This window comes from Thermobia domestica, chromosome 4 (genome assembly GCF_964235325.1).
Source record: "Thermobia domestica chromosome 4, izTheDome1.hap1.1, whole genome shotgun sequence".
NCBI lineage: Eukaryota > Metazoa > Arthropoda > Insecta > Zygentoma > Lepismatidae > Thermobia > Thermobia domestica.
Genome location: NC_137457.1, coordinates 280600880 through 280615872, shown reverse-complemented (window position 1 = coordinate 280615872; position 14993 = coordinate 280600880). Strand labels below are relative to the sequence as shown.

Here is a 14993-nt window from a genome sequence, read left to right as displayed (position 1 = left end):
TACTGTGAATTGGTCACCCTATTCTAGATATCAAAACTCTTAAATGCACTAATGAATATATTATTTTAATTGCAGAGACTTGGCAATTTCGTTACGACGGAAACTCGGTGATTGGTTTAGAGTTGTACAGTTGATGAAGATGGGATCAGGTGGAACCGATATTCAAATGGAAGAAGCATGGAATGCCATTGGGAATCATTTTGCTGATAGGCAGAATTGGTGAGTTCTGTTTTATATAACTTTGTGAAAGAAGGTTTTGGAAGTCAAGGACCAAGTTGGAGAACATTGTTTGTAAGATCTTACGCCAACTCTAAATAAATTATTTTCGCTTCGGCTAAGATTTTTTTTCCCTTAAAGAAAGTTAAGCTCAATTTAAATTAGGTATGTATTTGTCTTCAATTGTATATTCAAAATTTCATTGTATTTATAGTTTTATTTATACTTATCACTCCACTTTGTTAGTTTATTCCATTTTAACTTTTTTTAAATACCTAATTAAGCACCCCGGACAAAAAATTAGTCACTCCCGTGTGAGAGCAAGGCTGCGTCGGCAAACAGCTACAGATGGCGTATTGGTCGAATCACATGGCCAAACGTGCCCACAGTGCCTCGAGACGATCAGAAGGCATTACTGTGGAGTGACACAGAACCGATCGAAGCGCTGTGTGTGTGTGGCAAGATGGGGAAGAGCGCGGACGTGACGGAGTGGCAAAAAGGGACAATCGTGTTTGGCCGTGTCCATGGCCACACAGTGATGGAAGTTGCCCGATTTGTTGGTGTTTCGCGGCGGACTGTTCAAAGTGTCTACAAGCAGTGGTGTAACACACATGGTCATGAAACACGACGCCAGAACTGTGGTCGGGAAAAGATCCTCATAGATCGGGCCCGAAGACGTGTTGCCAGGCTTGTGAATCGAAACCGCTTCCAAACCCGCTCCGTGAATGCAGGCCCAGTTCAACCTGTCAGCGAGAGAACATTGCGACGGAAACAGCATGCAATGAGCATATGGAGTCGGGTACCTCGCAAAAGACCACTGCTCACACATGCACATAAAGTTGCTTGTCTGCAGCGGGCCAATAATCATCAAACATGGACAGTAGCAGACTGATGCCGCGTCATATGGTCTGACGAATCACGATTTTGCCTGTATTCGAATGACGCCCGGCGTCGTGTCCACCGACGGCCACATGAAGCATTTCACCCGCAGTGTGTGGAAGGTCAGGTGCAGGCCGGGGTGGGTCTGTCATGTTCAGGGGGAGTTTTTCGTACTATGGGGTGGGCCGACTCATTGAGGTGTCCACGAACATGAACCAGCACATTGATTTGAGCATCCTGGACGAGTAGGTGTTGCTCTTCAGTCACTTTCTTCGCGATGGCTTTGCTATAGACACTCCCATTTTTCGAGACAACAACAGCAGGGTTCACAGAGCTGAACCCATACGTGAGTGGTTTGAGGAACACTCAGGTACCCTACCACACCTCGAATGGCCCGCAAAATCGCCGGACCTCAACCCAATTGAGCATCTGTAAGACCAGTTGGAACAGCGGGTGAAACGTCGACATCAGCATCCCCGACGTTTGGTGGAATTGCGTGTTCCTATCCTCCGTGAGTGGGTTCAACTTTGTGTGACGGCCCTGCATACCCTTGTGGACTCCCTTCCCGACCGCATCCAGGCGGTTATCCAGGCCAGGGGCGGCGCTACACGGTATTAACTTAAGTACCAAGGGGGGTGACTAATTTTTTGTCCGGGGTGTTTATTATTATTGTGTTTGATTAGAGCATTATTTACTAAAATTTTGACCGTAATACTGCAAATTATGGATACGTTAAAAAATCAGATAATACTTTCGATAAAGTGGACACTAAATATTTAGGATCAACATTATAACAATTTAACTGTTTGAACCAAGCTCTTAACTTCCTTGATTTTGAACGTGGTATTGTTACTTCCAACATAACCCTTGACCTGACTCCACATCAACTCAGTCGGGTTAAAGAAACAATGGTAGGGAGGGAGTCTTAAAACAGTGTAGCCAGCGTTTTCTGCCATACTGTCAATAATATATTTATCATATTTTAATTTTACATTTGGTGCTTTTGTCACCTGAATTAGCTCGTCTTTTGTGTATGGTATGTCTTTATTTTCCTTCCATTCAATGATATCGTTTTTGACCCACGATCTGTTTGGAATGCGCTCTGACTTTACACTGTGAGATGGCGCATTGTCTATGACAATCACACTGTTAGGTTCGAGTTTCGGCAAAGTGTTTCGAAACCAATTGCTAAACACATCACCTGTCATCTCATCATGAAATCCCCCGTTTTGTTGGATTCAAAAAGCAAGACCCCTCTCTCCAAAAAAACCGTCTTCACTTCCAATATGTAGGAGAATCAGGCGCTTCCCCTTTCCTGTAGGATTTTTCAAGCCGGTGCTCAAACCTGAAAAAAACGCTTGCTTTCTATCTTTTATACTTGACTCAACCCACACTTTTGTTGTTGTATGACCTTCATTGACCCAAGTCTCATCAAGGTAATATATTTTTTTTACCTTGTTGCCTGTAGGAACGAATTTTCCTTAGGTATTCCCTACGCCAGTATATTATATCTTCACGATCAATGATTATTTGTTTTCGATTTCTGCGGACAAATTCGAACCCGATTTCACATAGTAGAGTATAAAAACTCATTCTTTTGAAATTAGGTAAATCTGTATCGCTGTTTACAGCGGATAACACTTTATTGATTGTCGGTGGTTCATTTCTCACATAAAATTGATGACTTTTTCTACGAATAGTAGTTCTTACAAATTCATCACACTGAATTTCCAATACTGGTTTCTCACGTCTATGTTTCTTCCCGGGAGTTGACAGTATTTTTTTTTTTTTTTTTTTTTTTTTTTTTTTTTTTTTTTTTTTTTTTTATCTTTCACTTCGAGCACCATTAACACTAAATACAGATACACCAGTAAATTCTGCAGTTAATTTCACTATGTCTTTTATGGCTAGCGTTGGATGTTTTTCACACAGCTTATGGAAAACATTGAGGACAATACGTTTTTTCACCATTACGCAACGGTTTACCCTGTCGATGTTTAACATATTCCCCGCACGCGGCCATATTGTAAACTGTAATTCGCGCGAAGGTGGAGCAAAGCCACTTTCTTTATTGCATTAATTCAATTTAATTCTTGGATACATTGTTACTTCTATTATTTAATTGTAAGGAAATTGCATTTCTGGAAATGAGCTTTATAAGAAACAAAAACATTAAAAAAAAAAAAAAAAACAGCTTACTTGATGATGGACTATTTTCTTCTACCGCATGGATGTTAATAGGCTCTGTAACCAATGAAATAAAGCCATCACCACGTGTATTTGTTTATATGAGGTACTGAACGTTCCTTGAATAAACTTTAGCTACAAAAAAAGAGTTTTTCGGAGCGAGAAAATGAGCTCAAATTACCATCTCGACTAGTTTTCACCTAACTAGTAACTCAAAATCTATCGAACGTTTTTGTACCATGTGATCTGTCAAACAACTCGTCTAGACGGGTAGTTGACGAATATAAAATGAACGTACTGACCTGACAATCTATATAGATGAAATCGAGGAAAATATAGAAATTGAAATACACCGAATGTGTCACATGTAGCCATAACAATGAATCACATTAGTTTTACACTGTTCTATATATTTCTACCATTGAAAGGGTAGGGTTACTTCCGAGCGAGGAACTGAAATCTGTTTTGGAACTTGTTCGAAAAACTCTTTCAGGATATATATATAGGTTGTTCTCAGATTCAAGGTTCAACTTTGGAATCATCCCATGTTAAACTGCATTGGGATCGTCACTGTTCATCTTAGCGACCCCGGAAACTACCGATTCGACACCAAGATTGGTCATTTTCGATTTTTACATGTATCTTACCCTCATGGTTTTTTTCTTCCCTAGATTGTAAGTCATATATGCATGTTCAGTTGTTTCTAAAAATAAGTTTACATACCGAATTTCATCATCTTATTATGAAGAGCTTGTAAGATACACTATTTTTGGCCTAAATTTTAAACTCCTCTAGCCCTTTGAACTTCCTGCCTCGCTCTCTTCCCTTAGGATACAGTTTCTTATAAACTCCAGTCTTTTCGATACAGTTTCTTGGAACTATGGCAATCTAACGGTGTGGTCTTGCGTACCAAACAAACATACAAACAAACAAACAAACATTTTTATATATAAGATAAGTCCTATTGGTTCATTAAGGAAGAATATATATATATATATATATATATATATATATATATATATATATATATATATATATATATATATTATATTTTGTATATTTTAGGGAAAACGCTAAGGAGTACTATGAAAAGGGAAGAAACCAGGAGAAGTTGGTGCAATGTTACTATATGTTAGAAGACTACACTTCACTGGAAAACATGGTTTCACTGTTGCCTGACAAACATCCGCTGCTTTCTACCATTGGTGGGATGTTCGCTTCTGTGGGCATGTGCTCCCAGGCAGTTGCTGCGTATACAAAAGTATGCCTCGTTTAATCATTATATTTGTAATTTTACACATTTTGTGCATATATTGAGAAAAAATATACAAAATGTAAAATTCTAAGTTTCTTTGACTGAAAGTTTGAACTTATAGTTGGAAAGATAATTTTTTAAAAAAAATAATGAATTAAAATTAAAGATTAAGGTAAAGAAAAAAGTAATTAGTTAACTTAAGAATTAATGTGAGAAAAAGTAACAATTAAAACTAAATTTCAGATTAATTGTTTAAAATGGACAATATTTACTATTATGCAATGAAACTTGTCTTGAACTGTGAAAGTTGATGTAAACTTTAATGAATACAATTGAAGGCACGGAAAATTAATTGATTATTAGGAAAAGAGTATTCAAACAAAATTCATAATTAATATTGAGAAAAAGTGTCAATGAAAATTATGCATTTAAAATACTTTTTTTTTTTTTTTTTTTTTTTTTTGTATCTGTTAGTTCTACGAGGAGCACAATATACAGGGTGGGCACAAAGTTGCCTTTCCAATATATAAAGAAATAAAATAAAAGAAGCTAGAGTCTTTCTATTTCAAGTATGTCCTCGGAAAAATAGTTAAACATACTTCGGCCTCATCCCCGCCAACCCTTCTACGGAGGAAATCTTCCCTTTGCGTTGGGGAAAGAACCCTGTCTGCATCCAATTATCGAAGGATCTCGGCCACAGCTACTTGCCCCTCCTCCTTCGAGGGAGGTACGCGAAAACACACATCGACAGCAGCGCCACCAGAGGCATACTTGAAATAGAAAGATTCTAGGTGACTTGACAATCTTTATTGTATTTACAATTGCTATTCAAACTGTCTCCCACTAATGTTCAGTACACAAGGTACATCTCTTCAGAACTGATATACAAATACCCTGACAACCGAGGATTGACATCTAGTCTCTCGAATGATTGTTCAATTAGGTGTTTTAGTTGATCTCAATTCTGGGGTTTCCCAGAACACTTCGCTTTGTCAATACCTCAGAGGTATTGCCAATTTGACAACCAATTCATTCATCAAAATGTTGATCTAAGAAATCACTCACAATAACACCAAAGCGAAACGATGCTCCATCGTGGTGCCACGTGATCTGAATGTTTTCGTAAAGAGGATTACTTTCAAGTTCTGCAATGACAACTTCGTGCAACATCTGAAGGTATGTGTCACTGGGAACAGTTCCTTTAAAAAAAAAAAAAAAAAAGAATAGTCCTATGACACTACTTCAAATTCCACCGCAAATAATGACACCAGGAACGTTTAGCTATTCTGTCACAGTTTCGTTTGGATTGGTATTACTCTAATAAACACAATTATGTCTGTTTACGCGACTGTTCGTGTTGAATGAGACAACATCTGTCCACAAAATTCACGTTTCCAGACGTCTCTGTCAGCTTCGTTCTGAATGAGAAACTCAACACGTCAGTCCGGATCACATTCATGCAATGCGTACATAAGCTTTGACCAGTAAGGGTTCATCTTCAAATCCTTTAAGTTTCTTAAAGAGGTGCGTGTCATTTCCAGACCACGTGCGTGCCTTCTGGTAGACTTCCTCGGACTAGATGCACAACTCTGATCAGCAAGTTCAGTGTTTCGTTCATTCTGTCACTTCGTGGTCGTCCCGTAACGGTAGATCATGCACAGAATCTGCAGCCTTGAATTGTTGGTTCAGGTTTCTGACGGCTTGACGTAAGGGTTTCACACCTGAAAATCTCCTGAAGTCCTTTTAGACGTATTGGTACCCTACGATCACACAATACTCCTGCTGCTTCTCTCGCATTTTATCCAACTGCTGCTAATTCTGCTGTTTATATCTTCTTTTATTCCTGTATTTTCCTGTACTTTTAATCCCAAATATTTAAATTTCTTCGTCATTACCATCTTTTCTTCGTCCAATCGTATTCTTGTATTTTCGATTACATTTTTGCCGAATGGACAATGTAAATATTCTGTTTTAGTGTTACTAATTGTAAGTCCTTTGCTTTCCAATGCTTCTTTCCGGGTATCTAAATTTCTCTTGCAGAGCTGCTTTGTTCTCAATAATCAGCACAATGTCATCTGCAAATATTATATTTCAAGGTGCTAATTCTTGGATATCCTTTTTAAGCTCGTCCATCACAGCTGCAAAAACGTATAGACTAAGACTAGATCCCTAATGAAGTCTCACTTTTATTTCGCAGCAGTACCCTGCAATTTTTGTCATTGTTAATAATTTACAACGCTGCTCAGTATAGTACCTAAACTGAAATCATACACTTATAGTTGTAACTTATTCATATAGTAGTGTATTAACCAATATTTGTGTATTAACTTTCTTGAGTTTTGTTCTTGTTTCAGTGCGATCAAATACGTGCTGCGGTAGATACGTGTGTCAGTCTGAACCAGTGGAACCAAGCTGTAGAACTAGCAAAGCAACATCAACTCCAGGAAATTGGGACTCTGCTTGCTAAGTATGCGAATCACTTGTTGGATGAAAAGAAAATAATCCAAGCAATTGAGCTCTATCGGAAAGCTAATTATTTCTTGGACGCTGCTAAACTGTTGTTTCAGGTATGGTAATCAACTTTTCAAGTGATTTTTTTTTTTTTTTTTTCGTCAAAACGGGTTACGATTAAGATTTGGAATTAGATTTCTGGGCTTTCAACATCCTATGGCCATGCTAGCCCTTCAGATTTGAGGAATGACGTTCCTTAGCGATCACACTGCTCGGGGAATTGGGGAGGAAGAAAAAAAATGAGGAAGAGAGGAAGCGACGTGGGACCATTATGGTAGATACCATCCCAGCATTTGCCTAGTGCGCATAAGGAAAACCTCATTCAGGATGACCAGCCTGAGAAAGCTTTTAAACTTTTTCGATCGAATCCGGGACTGCTCCCACCAAAGACGACAGTGTTAGCGACTACGCTATGCACGGCCGCATCATCAAAGCGGTAGATGTATAATCAAGAGATGCACTAATCAAGTTTTGTATAATTCTAGAAATTCTGAATCGAAATCTTGAGCATTTCTTATCTAACCATTCTCAGTCTGCATTCTAATGTCTTGGTCGTCGTTCTCAGATAGTATTTTCGGATAATTTCTATGGCACGGCATACATAGCCTTTGATCTAACCATTATGATTACACACACAGTGCGGAATTCGTTCCATATTAATATCACAGAATAATAAGGTAGTTTAAGTACCTCGGTATATCTACACCTGACTAATTAATATTGTTCTTACCTATTATATCCTTTGTAATGGATCTGATTCTTGACACTATAGAAAGTGTGAGGAATAGTAATTGACGTATACAAATGATTGACTATACCAGTATAATGAAACCATAATTACAGTTTTCTTTTCTAGTTTAACGTCCCAGAATTATGCTCTGAGGTTAAAGGAAATGGTGATAATGAGATAGATGATAACACCAGAATAAAGTAAATCCAAGGAAACGGAGAATTCCGAGAAAGCTCGCGCACACGGTGTTTGTCCACCACAAAGTTCACTTAGCGCAGGCTGAGATCGAACCAGAAACCCCACAGCTTTTGAATATATATATATCCGGTACGTATATGTTTAAAAATTTATAGTATTTATGGTTGCTTCTCGGCTTAAGTCCTCCCTTGTCAGCGTGGACTGAGCTGAGGAATGAAAGAATTTGTTCGGATCTGATTCTGTTCCTGACAGCCATCAGACTATAGCTTTGAATATGTAGCATAGAAATAGATCTTTGCTTCTAAACCAAATATACTGTACACCCTGTTTCAAAAAGAATATACGTATTTCGAATGCATATATTTATTAAACTTTAAGGCATACGACTATGAAATTTTGCACACATATTTACGAACCTCTCGAGTTCAAATTACAATTCAGAGTTCAAATTACAGATGTTCAATATGTCCTCCATCAGCGACGCGAACAATATCACATCGATACTCAAATTCCTCCCGGCAAGCAAGTCCTGCGTCACTGATGTTATGGCAGTATGGATCCGGTTCTTCAACTCTTCCAGGTTCTGTGGAAGTGGTGGTACATAAACGTTGTCTTTAACGAAACTCCACAGGAAATAGTCAAAGGGTGCCAAATCCGGTGACCGTGGAGGCCAGCTGAGACATGCTAAGTCGCCAGCTCCTTGACGACCAATCCAACGGTTCGGTAGAATTTCATTCAGATATTCATGCACTTGGCGACTCCAATGAGGGGGTGCCCCGTCTTGTTGAAAAATGAAGTTGTCTTCGTGCACCCTCGGAAACAACCAGTTTTGTAACATAGCGAAATACTGCTGACTGTTAGCCATGTTTCCATTAAAGAAGAATGGGCCGTAAACAGGTGATCGGGATATCGCACAAAATACATTGACTTTGGGCGAATCTCGTACATGTTCAATGACTGCATGTGGGTTCTGTAGGCCCCAAATTCGAACATTTTGTTTGTTTACCTAACCACTAACACGGAAAGTCGCTTCATCACTGAACTCGAGAACACAAAATGATTTCTGCTGCGGAGTAGCCATTTTAAACATATGACGGTTACCAAACAAAACAGAAGACAACTGGCATCTAGCGGCCATTAATAAACTATACTATGTATTCGTTTCTCCAATAGCCGAGCCGAGGCCCAGCGATCGATAGTTTGGATAAAATAATTCTTGTGTCTTGTGTCAAAACAGAAATAGGAGGAGAGAAAAATAGAACCGGTGACTAGTTTTCTATACCTAGTAATATTATCAGTGAAAACATGAAGTTCGAACATGAAATAAAACCAAGGATAAGAACGGCAAAAGGAAACGAATATTTAAGAGAAAGAAAAACATGTTTATTTTGTGTGTGTGTGTGTAATTTAAGTGTGTATAACAGTATATATATATATACATCAATGTATTTAAACCTGTCTTACAATATTGTATGATATTATGCCTTGATTTTAGCGTACCTTTTAGCAGCAAGGCTATGTTAAACGTGGACCTACAGCTTAATGTGGAATCCGGAGCACATGAGTTCTCACCCGAAACCGAATTTCTTGACTACCATGCCAAAGGCGCATGCGTTAACTGATTAGGCACGATCTGAAACTTGACTCTTGATAACTATAACAGGTTGTGTTGTGTACTATTTCTAGTACTGTTCGTTCTTAAGAAAGAGAGAGTAAGATTTTTTAAAAAGTATTAAGTCTTTTGGACACGAAATGATGTTAGTGTCCAAAATCGCAGGTACATGAGTCGCAGTGGTTGAAGCTTAACGTAATTTGACAGCGGATTGTTGAAGCTAGTAGATGTGTCGAAAATGGTAGAATTTTTTATCATCAGACGTAGGGAATTGCGCCGTAAAGACAGGGAACTTTCCGCGAAACTGCGTTTTACGTTTTAAAATTTTATTTCGATAAAGGTGCAAATGCTGCGCAGCCCGTGAACAAAATTATGTAGTTTGTAAACAAGATACTTTACCGAAAACAACACCCAAAATACGGCTCAGTCACTTTCTTTCTGAGAATGTCGATGTCCAATATGCTTTTCGCAGTGGGCGACCAATCACAGCGAAAGTGGATGATATTCTGACAAAAGCTGAACAAGACTGGCGTGTAAGCAATCATGACATCGTCAATGATTTACACGTCAGAGTGTTAAACCACTTGTAGAAGGCTGGCTATAAAAAGAAGCTTGACGTTTAGGTGTTACATGGTCTAACTCAAAAATGTGTACACAATCGAATTTCTATCTGCGAATCTCTTCTGAAAGTAACGACCTTCAGCCATTTCTGAAACGGTTGATCACGAGTAATAAAAAGTGGATAACGTACGACGACAATGTGCTTAAAAGATCGTAGTCGAAGCGCTCTACAGTTTGTGGCAGAGCTCACGCCGATCTCAGGAAGATTAGGCAGTGCGATTGGTGGGATTGGAAGAGCATCGTGCATTACGAGCTGCTGCTACCGTAAAGAATGATAAACTTGGACCTATATTATCGATAATTAGCGCGAATGCACCTAACAATTCAAAAGTAACTTGCGGAATTGTTCAATAAACCGGGTCCGTTGACAACGCCGGATCGCATACATTTTTAACGACTCGTCAGAAATTAAGAGAACTTGGCTGGGAGGTTCTAATGCATTCACTCTATAGCTCGGACCTATCACCGTAAATCTATAATTTATTTCAGTTTCTGCCTAAGTTCCTGAATGGTCCGGCGAAGTTAGCTTGAGAAAAACCCTGTGACAACCAAATATCATAATTTTTTCATCAGAAATCACGTGATTTCTATAGTGACGGGATTATGGTGATGCCAGGTCATCAAAACTAAAAGATGCACATGTGGTTTCATAATGTTACACTTTTTAGATAACCTGATACAGTAAAACCTGTCTTTAGCGGAATCGAACGGGACTTGTAAAAATTTCCATTAAAGATAGGTTTCCGGTTAACGGAGGTAGACTTATGCAAAATAAATAAATAAATAAATAAATAAATAAAAAGTGATTGCGTGTAATGGACATGCTGAGATAAGATAAGATACTCTCCGTACCTTAGTCAATTTACAGTATTTATTTCTACTGCGAATTAGTATATACAAAACTTTCAATGAACAGAAAAAATACTGTACACACGTTAACTTCCGTCTATTGTCCTATCCGTCGTGTCTGCTTCCGTTTGCATATCACTGTCTGTTTTGCTCTTTTTTTAAAAAATACTTTTTAAAAGTTGTACTTTCTTTGTAATAAACAAAATAGTTTTAACATACAGTTATTAAAACTAAATAGTAATGTTATTTAAAGAGTAGTCCACAGGAAACCAAAATAACATGATACGTAATCAAATGCAGTTGAGATCGTTACCCTAGTCGCTGCCTTAACTTACATTTTAGGGGCGTTGTTATTCTGGCAAAACTGGAATTTCTATGAATGGCAACATTGAAAATTCTTCAGGTTCATATTTTTTGTTGTAAAATAACATCATCTATGATTGTGGTAAGGTGCATTTCATTATCTCCTTTCACTTATGAATAAACAAGCAAAAGAAAAATAATAAATTTTGTATTATTTTTAATAAGTCAGACTCTTAAGAGGCTTATTTTGATTTCCGTTGTCCCAGTAAATTCATTGGATCGGGAAATGTTTCCGTTTAACACAAGTTTCCGTTTAATAAAGAGTCCGTTAAAGATAGGTTTTACTGTATTAATATATTTTACCACGATTTTCTATCTTAATGTTTGCGAAAAAAATAAGCATGCAAGTTGGGGCATGGACTAATTTATTTGTACTTGGTATATAGAGTGGTTAAATTAGGATCTTAGAATCAAGGAATATATTCTTAATAACATCGTCCTCATCAATTATTATTACTACTTCTTCCTTACAGCTAGCTGAAACCGAAGCTAAAAAGAAGTCCAGTCCTTTACGTGTCAAAAAATTGTATGTACTTGCAGCCTTATTGGTTGAAGAACACCAACAGCACTTGAAGCGCAAAACTTCTGGTTCGTTAGGTTGGTTGTTTACTTATTCCATTTTTATTATTTTTTAAACTTTAATTAGAATGTCATATTTCATATCAGAGTTCCCACCGACCTGAAATTCGTGGAAAACTTTGAAAAATCAGGGAATTCAGCTGAGTTGTAAAAGATTCTGGAAAAGTCAGGAAATTTCGCAAAAAGCTGAAGACACCTAGATAAGTTAGGAAATTTTAAGTAGGGATTTTTACTTTTCAGAAGAGCCTTGCCCCCTCCAGGTTTGGAAGGGGTTACGAGATGTTTTATAAAATAAATTAGGTTGTTTTGCAAGCAAAACTTCTACACACTCCATGGACATGAACATTCCTAGTAGATGAGGAAGCGTCTGGTAGGTAAAAAATATAGTTGCTTCTTTACATTATATATAGACATGGAAAACCTGTAAAAGTCAGGGAATTCGTGCTCGCCAAATAGGTTAAAATTCTATATCACAATATTGCTTAGAGTTCAAACCCTGCATAAATTTATTCAGTTGTTTTGCTGCTTTAGTCTGTACTGAAAAATGAAGTAATTCGTTTGAAGAAGAACATATTGATCAATGTTCGGTACTAGTAGGTAACATTACTTTTCAAGGTCTGAAATGCATATGAGAAATAAAGACTATAAATGAAGAAAGATGTCTTTAAGAAAAAGAAATGCATATTTTGTAGGTCGCTATATAAAGTGTCACAGAAAAGATTCATTGAATTGGTTGTATAGATTGTTGCACCAGGCAGTAATGTAGAAATGTGAACATTGAAAGAAATTCATGAAAACCGTCACGCGTATTGGAGAAATAAATGGATGGCTAAGTGGGTGGAACAGAAAGTGGAAGCAAAAGTTAAGGAAAATTGTAATAGAGATGATTTTAGCACTTACTTCTAAACTCCTTGAGGACTGATATTTGCAACTAATTATCAGCAATACTTTAAGGAAATCTCGCTCCTCTTCATTGGACAGCTATGATTGCTTCTTTTACATGATTCTATTTCTTATAATTTTTTCAATCCTTACAAGTGATTCTTCCTGTTTTACGTGAGAAAAAAGGATAAACTTTCTTCTTCTTTTTCTTCTTCTTCTTCTTCTTCTTCTTCTTCTTATTATTATTATTATTATTATTATTATTATTATTATTATTATTATTATTATTATTATTATTATTATTATTATTATTATTATTATTATTATTATTATTATTATTATTATTATTATTGAGAAACATAAATTTGTGTGTTTTCTGTCAAACATATGTAAAAACAAATAAATCTGAACGAAAATTAATGTTAAAAAATGTTTCGTAAGCTTTTAAGTAACTACAAGGATATACTTCCACTAATAGTGGGTATTAAATCCATATCGACAACTTAGAGATAGGTAGACCTTACCTTGTATCAGAGGGGAAAAAAAAGTAGTTTAATTGCTCTGTCAATTTTCTCCGCGGTTGCACTGCGCTGTTAAACTAGTAACATGTAGGATAGTTCCTTCCTTTCTATGGAATCCTTATAAGAGCAATAAGTAAATTTCATCCTTGCTTCAAAAATGTGTTGTGTTGTCTGCTGAAAGAACGTTACAAGTTGGAAATGCGTTTCAATTCCTTGATGTTGAGTAGTAATTTTGCACGTATCCATGCAGTAACTAAAGCATTTCTCTTCATGTTAAAAACCACAGAAAGAAGGAACTTTTCTCATGTTACCAGATTAGCATCGGGAAAATTGTAAAAAAGAGCAACGAAACTGTCCAGAAAAGTTTCTATTTTCTCGGAGAGAGTTACAAAATGAGAAAGAAACTGGGTAGAAGTGTCTTATTAAGAGCGCGCCAGAAGACGTGATAGAAGGTGAAATTAGAAAGATAAGAATATTGCAGTTAATGGACGATATTAGAAAGAACAATTCTTAATTCTGAATGAATTGATTGCATGTGATCTAGGCCTGGAAGTTCCTACGAGGACGGATCAATAAGTAACGCACATTTTTATCACGCGATACTACAGCGTGGTCCGGAAATGGGTATATCCCTAATTACTTCTTCGAAGACAATGTTAATGGACATTCTTACCTGGAGATGCTTAATGAGTGGTTGGTGCCTCAACTGGAAGAAAATGGTATCAAAGATACTGTTGTGATACAGCAGGATGGAGCACCAGCGTACTTTGCGATTTACGTGCGCAGTTACCTGTATCAGACGTTTCCTGGCCGCTGGATTGAAAGAAGTTGTGCATCTTCACCAGCTCCCTTTGTCTGACCTACAAGAAGTTCCGATCTGACGACACCAGACAATGATGTCGGGGGTTTCGTAAAGCAACAAGTAAGAAACACTCGATATCACACAACGCGGGAATTACGAGCAGCTCTGGAACACGCTTTCACATTCGTGACTCCGAATTATTTCCGCAAAACATCTGCGAGAACTTGGCGCAAAATTCAGCTGTGTTACGACATGGATGGTGATCATACCGATGTTTATGACTCTTAAGACTTTTAAGACTTTAAGGTAACTGTACAGACATTCTACCATAACTAACACTATACTGTTGAAACAAAAGGGGGGTACGCCCAATTCCGGACCACCCTGCGACGGGAGAATTGAAAGAAATACTTTGAAGCTCGCACTGTAGTTACCAGTTGTTGGATCGTGTACCTCTAGCGGTACGAAACAAAGATGATTTGTGTGTGTGTGTTACAATTGTTTTATTTGTAAAAAGCAGTTTTTTTTTTTTTTTTTTTTTTTAACGACAAAACCCGAGTGAAATAGAGTACAGAGGGAAATGATATGCGTGTATGGAGAAGACTATGGACCGTATCTCCAGCTGATTCAAACTCTTCGAAGGGACCGTGCAAACCTTAAAGATTAGCTACGTGTCGAGCGTCCAGTAGCAGTATAAATTCAGTAGACTCTTACGGTCATTATGAAGCAATTCGGAATGATCGGTGAATTCATCTTCGAACATTGTCGAAGATGTTATTGACCTAATG

The 14993-nt window shown here is 37.5% G+C and overlaps 1 protein-coding gene across 2 annotated transcripts in view; it reads left to right on the top strand.

Annotated features, from left to right (window-relative positions):
* Oseg4 (intraflagellar transport protein Oseg4) overlaps positions 1-14993 on the top strand; it is a 122656-nt gene that overhangs the window by 93182 nt on the left and 14481 nt on the right. For both annotated transcript variants that reach the window (XM_081756017.1, XM_081756016.1), the window contains 4 exons: positions 76-219; positions 4348-4543; positions 6892-7104; positions 11895-12018. In XM_081756017.1, coding sequence (XP_081612143.1) covers positions 76-219; positions 4348-4543; positions 6892-7104; positions 11895-12018 — 677 coding nt within the window. The remainder of the gene's footprint in view (positions 1-75; positions 220-4347; positions 4544-6891; positions 7105-11894; positions 12019-14993) is intronic.